Raw genomic sequence first — 8993 nt, forward strand, 5'->3', positions numbered from 1 at the left:
AGAATCTTCTCTAGTTCCAGAAGATACTAGTGAGTTATCTTTCTTTTGTGATTTATTAAATAAACCTATTACTATTAAAAAGAAAATGAGAACTTGCACTAAGCACCCTATATCTAACTTTATTTTCTATGACTCTTTATCTCCCTCTTATAGATCTTTTGTCTTGTCTATTTCCTCTATGTCTATTACACATGATTGAAGAGAAGCTCTAGGAGATCCTAAGTGAAAGAAAGTTATGATTGAAGAAATAAAAGCATTGACAAAGACTGAAACATGAGAACTTGTTTCACTTCCACAGGAAAAAAAGATAATTGGTTGCAAATGGGTGTTCACCATAAAATATAAAACAGACATATCGATGAAAGGTACAAAGGTAGATTGCTGGCTAAAGAATTTACTCAGACCTATGTGATTGACTATCAGGAGATATTTGCATCTGTTGCGAAGATGAATACAATTAGAATACGTTTATCTTACGCAGCTAACTTTGATTGAGATCTACAGCAGTTTGATGTAAAAAATACAATCCTCCATGGAGACTTAGAGGAAGAGGTGTACATAAAAATTCTACCTGAATTTGAAGATGAGAGGACGCAAGGAAAAGTTTGCCAATTAAAAAAGATCTTATACTGATTGAAGTAGTCTCCAAGAATATGGTTTGAACGGTTTAGAAAAGTTACGATTTCTTTTAGATATCAACAAAGCAATGGATCATACCTTGTTTATCAAATATCGTGAGGGTAAAGTCACTCTTCTCATTGTTTATATAAATGATATTGTGGTGACTAGAGATTACACAAAGGAGATAACTCGATTGAAAAAATTTCTTGATTAAGAGTTTAAGATAAAAGATTTAGAAAAATCATAATACTTCTTGGGGATTGAAGTTATCAAATCCAATAAAGGGATCTTTGTTTTTTAAATGAAGTATATCATTAACTTACTATAAGAGACTGGTATGATGGGTTGCAAGCTGGTAGAATCACATATTGAGTGCAACCACAAATTGCAAGCAGATAATGGTACATCAGTTGACTTGGAAAGATACCAAAGATTAATTGGAAGACTCATTTATCTCTTACATACCAGACCTGATATAGCATATGCAGTTAGTCTTGTGAGCCAATACATGCATGATTCTCAAGAGACTCATTTACATGTTATTTTCTGCATATTACGATAATTGAAGTCTGCACTAGAAAAATATCTGCTCTTTTCTAAGTATGGTTACCTTAAAATAGAAACATTTACAGATATCGATTGGGTTGGGTTCCTAGATGATAAAAGATTAACTACAGGTTACTGCACACTTATAGGAGTCAACTTAATCACATAGAAAAATAAGAAATAAAGTGTGGTTGCTCGCTCCAGTGCTGAGTCAGAATATAGAAAATAATCCAAGTAGTATGTGAATTACTATGATTACAAAAGCTAATAAGGGAGTTAAAACTGTTTAAAGATGAGAAATTATCTCTGGTTTGTGATAATAAAACAACAATTAATATTGTTCATAATTCAGTTCAACATGACAAGATAAAACACATTGAGATTGATCAAGACTTCATAAAAGAGAAGATGGTTAGTGGCTCTCTATACTTATATCATATATTTTCTGACGACTAGGTGACTAACATTTTTATTAAAGGACTATGTAACAAATCTCTTCAGAACTTAATTTGCAAGTTGGGCATGTGTGATATCTTTGCGCCAACTTGAAGGGAAGTGTTGATAAGAATTTCATGTTAAGTAGAATATTATATTAGTTAGAGTTTTAATGGTATAATAAAAATAATCACTCTATATATATCTTCTAAATAATAAAATTAGAAGTTTATTTTCTCCAAAAAATTTTACTAGACAATCAAGAGCATATTAGGGTTGCAAGTAAAAGAGTATACTTTCTCTCATGTTCAAATAGATGCTTTGGGCTCTATGATGTTAATTTTTATTTTTTAAATAAATCGTACTTCTACAATTAACATATAAGAATTCTTTAGTGAAATTTTATTGAAATTTTTTCGCTAAATGTTTTATTATGATATTAAAATAACATTTCCCTCATATTTTTCTCCTAAATTATTGATTTTTATGCAAAAAAAAAATATATATATATATAGATACATGATAATTAATTAATACAAATTTTAATTATAAAAAATGATAGTTATTACTATATCTATATATGTATAAGAGAGTTTCTTCCTGTAGCAAGGGTTTTAGCAAAACCTCAAACTACAAACGCAAGACGATCACAAGAACCTCGCAAGTCTTACCATGAAAAGAGCCTCAGTTTCTCTGTTTTCTCTCTTAATTCGTCATAAGCACAGACCAATTCATCCTCTTTCATCCAGAAATTATGTTTCTGATCCTCCTCTCACTTCATCTTCTTCACTTCTCTCTCCTGCTCATTGCAGCGGAACTTGTTCCAAGTCCCATGGCTTAATCTTCAAACCCAACCGATTTCTAGCAAACCCATCTCGGAATCTCGACACTCTTGCAGAGTCAGTACAGTTGTCCTCTAGACAGAGGAAAGTGAAGCAAAAATCCGACCTTGAAGAGGCCTTCGAGTCTGCACAAACCGCGGAAGAAATGCTGAAGGCTTTCAAAAAAATGGAAGCATCTTTTGATGAAAGAGAACTCGGCTTGGCTTCTTTGAAAGTCGGTCTCAAGCTTGACCAAGAAGGTGAAGACCCTGCAAAGGTTCTCTCTTTTGCTGATCGAGCTTTGAGAGCTTTGGATAATGGTGATAAGCCTTCTTTGGTCGTTGCCATGGCTCTGCAATTGATGGGTTCTGCTAATTATAACTTGAAAAGGTTTAATGACTGTTTGGGTTATCTTAATAGGGCTAATAGGATATTAGGCACGTTAGAGGAAGAGGGTCTTAATGCTGAGGATGTTAGGCCGGTTCTGCATGCAGTGCAGCTAGAGTTGGCTAATGCAAAGACAGCAATGGGAAGGAGGGAGGAGGCTCTTGTGAATCTCAAGAAGTGCTTGGAGATTAAGGAGATGACGTTGGAGGAAGATAGCCGGGAACTAGGCGTGGCTAATAGGGATTTGGCCGAAGCTTATGTTACAGTTTTGAATTTTCAGGAAGCATTGCCCTTTGCTTTAAAAGCACTTGAGATACATAAGAAAGGATTGGGAAACAATTCAGTTGAGGTTGCTCATGATAGGAGGCTTCTTGGAGTTATCTATAGTGGGTTGGAGGAGCATGAGAAGGCATTAGAGCAGAATGAGTTGTCTCAGAAAGTTCTGAAGAACTGGGGTCTTGGTTCCGAGTTGCTTCGTGCTGAGATTGATGCTGCAAATATGCAGATTGCTTTGGGAAGGTATGATGAGGCTATCGAAACTTTGAAGGATGTTGTCCACCAGACAGATAAAGATAGTGAGACCAGAGCATCAGTGTTTATATCAATGGCAAAGGCATTATCTAACCAGGAAAAGTTTGCTGACTCCAAGAGGTGTTTGGAGATTGCTTGTGGAATTCTTGACAAAAAAGAGACAACCTCTCCTGTGGAGGTTGCAGAGGCATACTCTGAGATTTCGTTGCAGTATGAGACTATGAATGAGTTTGAGACTGCAATTTCATTGTTAAAGAGGACTCTGGCTCTACTTGAGAAACTCCCTCAGGAGCAACACTCTGAGGGAAGTGTTTCCGCTAGGATAGGTTGGTTACTTTTGTTGACAGGTAAGGTGGCTCAAGCGATTCCTTACTTGGAGAGTGGAGCAGAGAGACTGAAAGAAAGTTTTGGTCCCAAGCATTTTGGAGTTGGATATATTTATAACAATTTGGGGGCAGCATATCTGGAACTAGATAGACCTCAGTCTGCAGCCCAGATGTTTGCTGTTGCAAAGGACATCATGGATGTCTCACTGGGTCCTCATCATGCTGATGCAATTGAAGCATGCCAGAACCTTTCTAAAGCATATGGTGCCATTGGAAGGTAAGAATCTTTTCTTGGTTCATTCATTACTTCTTTTATTTATTCATTAATGATTGAGATTTCAATTAATACTGGTGCCCCATGTAAAAAAGAAGAGTTTGCAAGTTATTCGAACTCTCTAAGAGGTCCCAGTATCAGCATAGTCAATATTGTGCTGTATACCAGCCAGTATGTGGTTTACTGCCTTATTAATAGTAGCGGTATGGTAGATAGGATTCTGCCTTGGATAGAATACTGGTAAAGAAATTGATTGGATTGATTAAAACTGTTCACAAGGACTAGTGTAAATGGTAAGGACTGGTACCAAATAAAGTAAATTAGTCTTTTAAAAAACTAAAAAAACTAAAACTAAATGCATCATTTGAGAAATTTACGTTTAAAATTTAAAGATGTTGTTTTTGATGAAATCCAATAGATTGGATTAAATTTCATGTAGAATTACAACTTGATAAAAATGTCTAATTTAATTGTTTTGTTTTGTATGGTATCCTTGACAAAACTCTCTCTCTCTCTTGAGAAAATTTTAGTCTTCCTTCTTCTAGAGGAAGCCCTTATGGTCTATTGGCCTTTCGTCACCCATGCCTCTTCTTTACTGGAGTTTTCTAGTCATTGATTTTAAGTTATGGTGGAGCAGTTGACTCAATGAGAGTGTGAGAATGATAGTGAAACTCAATCCTCCATTTTTTGGGTTAGTTGAGGTGGGGTGTGCTTGCCAATGCCTCCAGCAAATTTCACTTGAGAAAATCAGAAAGCTCGTGGTTAAGAGCATGAAGGGAATGCATTATGGTTAGCCTTAGGATCGAATAAGGGACAAAAGTTCTTGAGCACTAAGCATTTTGGGGGGTTGAATCACATAAGAGAATCTTTATCTCTTAAGGTTATGAAGCCAATGAGGCTGTGGGGACCCATTAAGGCCCTCGTAAAATATCCTCAACCCAAGTCTTGCTCTTATGTTTTCAAGAAAAATCATGACTCTTCTTGGTTTTCTTTTCTCAAGATTTCACCAATGGTCTTCAGGGCTTCTTGTCTAGCTCGCAAGGTCTTGATTTCGTTCTTTATTGGTATGGGCATTAATGGAGACTCGAAGCAACAACCTTTTGTTGAGATTGTGAGCAACTCCAGTTTGAAGAAGGTTGTAACTTCTCTTCCATAGCTGATAAAGTTTGGGTTGACGCTTCACCACTGGTAATGAACAATGTAGCTAAGATAAGTTGATTATTAGGGTTGGCCTTGATGAGTTTGAGGACCAAGTTATTGAACTGCTGAATGCAATTGAAGGCAACATAAAGGTTAAGTGGGAGATAAAACTCTAAGCATGAGGTCAAACTTTACAGTCTGTAAAAAGAAAAATTTATCTATGCATTTCCTTCTCTTCGATAATTCTTTCATACTCTGCCTGAGATTTATGCCAGGAAACATTTCTTGGATAACAATTTCCTTTGCTTGTAATATTAGGCCCACCTGTGAAACAAAATGAACTTCCTTCTTGATACAGTTACTCTCTTGATCACAGTTTGGAATATTTTCTATGAGAACATGGATGAGTAATCTCTCATCTTTTTGCCTACCTACTACAGTCCTGGGATTGGGATCAAGTCATGAGTTTTAAGATTGAAATAAGTAGAGTTAGGTAAGCTAAATCCTATAGTCATAGGAGTCAAGTTATGAAAATAAACGGCAATGTCTACTTGGGGCCAGAAAAAGGAAGTAGATTGACTAAGGGAAGCTAAATCCTTAATTGCGAAAGAACTAAACACAAGGAAGTAGAAAGATACAAAACCTGGAGATGCTGATAGATGAAAGTGATAGACGTGGTGCATCTCTGTAGAAATGAGCCAAAATGAGGTGAATATCACACTTCAGAATTTCAAAGAACAGTTTTTCAACCTATTTATATACATGGTGATGGTGCATCAATACAAGACTTATTATGTCGCATGATTGCATTTATGTGACTTGAGATGGTGATGAATAAGCTTGTTTCCTGTTCTTCCTAAGTAAAAAGAATTTTTGTATTTTGTTTATCTTATAATTTTGCTGTTGGTTAAAGTCTAACCTTTTTTATCCCTTTTTTGGGTTTGCAGCTATACCCTTGCAATGGAATTCCAGCAGCGCGTAATTGATGCCTGGGAAAGCCATGGACCGAGTGGTCAAGGTGAACTTTTGGAAGCCAAACGACTACTTGAACAATTAAAGATAAAGGCTCGTGGTTCATCAACTAGCCGGCTTCCTATAAAAGCCTTGCCATTGCCCCAGACTAGTATTTCAGCTAGAAATGCACAATCAAATCATCCTGATAATGAAAAACCAGTTGCAAAACTTTCAACCAGGTAACCATGGCAGTTTTCTTCCAGTAAGCCCATATAGCATTATTTGGCATTTTTATCAGATGCTATGTACCATATACTGATATATATATATATATATATATATATACGGCATTTTAGGGAGTAGATTTATGAGAATTAGGAGAACAGGAGATTTGTGTATTTGTCTTGGTGATTCTATAAGATGCACCCACCAACATCAGTGCATTTCTTATGCTGGTATTGGCTATACTGATATGCAGTGTTGGTATATTTTCATTTTCTTATTGACTTCTTGGTTTGGGTTTGGTTCAAATGTTTGAAATTAAACAGAAACAGAACTGAAATAGAATTAAAAAGGCTAATATACCCGTTATTAATATTTTTAATATTTGAAATAAATTAATTAATTTTTTCATTTAATATTCAAAATAAAAATAGTGCTTTCAACATTAATGATAAAATAGTAATTAACAGTGAATTATAAAAGACCCAGATGAGGATGTAATTAACAAAGAGTAATAAATGCAAATTTTTCTCTACTGAGCATATAATGCATATATATATATATATATATATATATATATGCAAAGTAACATAAATAATCTCAAAATGAAAATTAATATGAAAGTACAATTTAACTCAAACAGTATGAACCATAAGTTATAGCTTCTTTGAAAATGCATGGAGAATGCTTACACTTTAAGCAAAATTATAGCTTCTGCCTTTCACCAGTCACCACCATCATTATATATGTTCGTTTATATATATATATATGTATACATATACATATATGTGTGTAGAGCCCTGTGTGCACGTGATTGTTTATTCACTTTAAACAAAGAAGCACTGAAACCAATCATGATCACTCATTAAGAGGAAGAAACTCTACAAGTGAATGAACATAATCCAGAAACAATCATTCCATTTTTCCCACATTCTTGCTCAAGCAATATTCTAACCCCTCTTTACTCTTTTCACCTTCTGCAATCTCAATCACTCCCAGTTTTGATTAATTGTCACCGCCAAAACCAGACACAATTCTTGAAAAACAAGAAAAATTTCATAAACTAAATTAACTTTCTTGATCATCCCCCATTCCCAACGCAAAACAATAACTTCGCTACTTCACCAGCACTCTCTAATTTGCTAACTGCTTATAATCTCTCTTCCATGCCTGTAATTCTGCTGAATCATGGCTTGAACAGTCAAGTAAAGCTGCTGATCAATTGCAGAATCCAAAGAGAAAGATCTTCTGATGGGTTGAATACAAAACTCATCATCTTTCTCCCTTACAAGGTCAATAAACTCATCTCCCATTATCGAAACATGTTTGCTTTTTCTTGTCATCTTGATCTGCTCCTCCACCTTTTTTGGAGTCATTTCTTGCCTTGAAATCATTTCTGATCTCTGCCTCTCCATTTCTCCATCTAACAAAACACCTCGCCTATCTTCTCCTCCGACTTCTATCACTACAAAATCATCGTCGCTATCCACAAGATCAGTACCTGTAAATGAATGTGAATTATCCTGTGGGGAAGAACTTGGTGCAATGATATGAATTGGGTGTGATGGGTTTGTGCCTGAAATGCTTAATCTGCAGAGAGGACAATTAGGATTTGTTTGAAACCAGATATTGATGCAATCTAAATGGAAAATGTGGCCACAGTTGGGAAGAATTCTCAACCTATCTTCTTCTTCAAACTCATTCAAGCAAACCACACAGCCATAGATTCTCCTCTCCTGATCATCATATCTTCTTCTGGTGAATCGAAAAGTTGGGATATCCCAAATGATTGAATCTTCAAGGCCGTGATTCCACATTGATGGAGAGAAAGCAATGAAGGGATCATCATGATCATCTTCATGGTGGAAAACAGATAGAGTACGTCTGATGAGGAGATTAATTAGTTGGTGGGAGTTAGAGCAGAATTTGCTCAAGAACATGTAGGAGCTGATCAGCAAGAAAGCTGTGAAAATAATGGTTAGGATGACAAGAGCTGAAATGGGAAAAGCAGGATGTGAAGTATGAAAATTTGATTGGGTTTCCATGGAAGGAGAAGCTTCAAATTCTAGCAGGTTATACCAAGTGTTTATGTTTTTGTTCCATGAGGTTTTTGTATGAGTAGTCTTTTTCTCTCTCTTTTTCAAAAAAAAAAAGCAAAAGATATGAGAGAGTGCGTCTGTGATTTCATTGCAAATTATTCCTAGACATATATATATATATATATATATTATTAGTTCTAATAAAATAATTATTAATTAATTAAATTAAATAGATTAAAATAAGAATTTTTTTTCTAAAAAAAAGTTAGAATTTGTAATTTCCCACTTCTTATTTAAATAATTTATTTTTGTTTAAATTTTAAAATAGAATTTTGACTAACTTTAACAGGAATTATTATAAAACTAATGCAATTTTATTTCTCTCTATAATTTGATGAACATAACACTTACCAAAACTACTTTCGACCAAAGTTTCTAATTATACCATAATAATATTTTTCATTTAAATAAATTATCATTTATGTCAATTATTGAATTTAATGATTAAAAATACGGGTTTAATAATATTTCAACCTAGACTGAAAATTTTGATTAAAACAAATGCTTCGGACTAAATTATATCAAATATTTATTTATTTATCGACTTCTCGGTTTAAGAACAAAATAATCAAAAAATTCGTTATAATATAACTTGTCCTCATCAAATCGGGTAGATCAAATTATAAAAATAAATAAA

At 34.5% G+C, this 8993-nt stretch overlaps 2 protein-coding genes across 2 annotated transcripts; one reads left to right on the plus strand and one right to left on the minus strand.

Moving 5' to 3' along the window:
* The first annotated feature begins 2194 nt into the window (after positions 1 to 2194).
* On the plus strand, positions 2195 to 6537 carry LOC110814991 (Tetratricopeptide repeat (TPR)-like superfamily protein). Its single transcript, XM_022042606.2, has 2 exons — positions 2195 to 3944; positions 6029 to 6537. Exons 1-2 carry the CDS (start codon positions 2275 to 2277, stop codon positions 6276 to 6278), a joined length of 1920 nt encoding a protein of 639 aa, XP_021898298.1. The 5' UTR covers positions 2195 to 2274; the 3' UTR covers positions 6279 to 6537.
* A 718-nt stretch (positions 6538 to 7255) lies between these two features.
* Positions 7256 to 8421, minus strand: LOC110815085 (RING-H2 finger protein ATL16-like). The gene is made up of 2 exons (XM_022042741.2): positions 7938 to 8421; positions 7256 to 7847 (listed from the first exon to the last, which is right to left on the minus strand). The coding sequence occupies exons 1-2, from the start codon at positions 8300 to 8302 to the stop codon at positions 7400 to 7402; spliced, it is 813 nt and encodes a 270-aa protein (XP_021898433.1). The 5' UTR covers positions 8303 to 8421; the 3' UTR covers positions 7256 to 7399.
* Positions 8422 to 8993: the final 572 nt, after the last annotated feature.

This window comes from Carica papaya, chromosome 3 (genome assembly GCF_054855325.1).
Source record: "Carica papaya isolate Zhongbai chromosome 3, ASM5485532v1, whole genome shotgun sequence".
Classification (NCBI taxonomy): Eukaryota; Viridiplantae; Streptophyta; class Magnoliopsida; order Brassicales; family Caricaceae; genus Carica; species Carica papaya.

Coding starts and splice junctions, on each gene's coding strand:
- LOC110814991 (XM_022042606.2), top strand. CDS start 2,275: ATGAAAAGAGCCTCAGTTTCTCTGTTTTCTCTCTTAATTCGTCATAAG. Junction 3,945..6,028: donor GCATATGGTGCCATTGGAAG/GTAAGAATCTTT, acceptor TTGGGTTTGCAG/CTATACCCTTGCAATGGAAT.
- LOC110815085 (XM_022042741.2), bottom strand. CDS start 8,302: ATGGAAACCCAATCAAATTTTCATACTTCACATCCTGCTTTTCCCATT. Junction 7,848..7,937: donor GAGTTTGAAGAAGAAGATAG/GTTGAGAATTCT, acceptor TCCTCTCTGCAG/ATTAAGCATTTCAGGCACAA.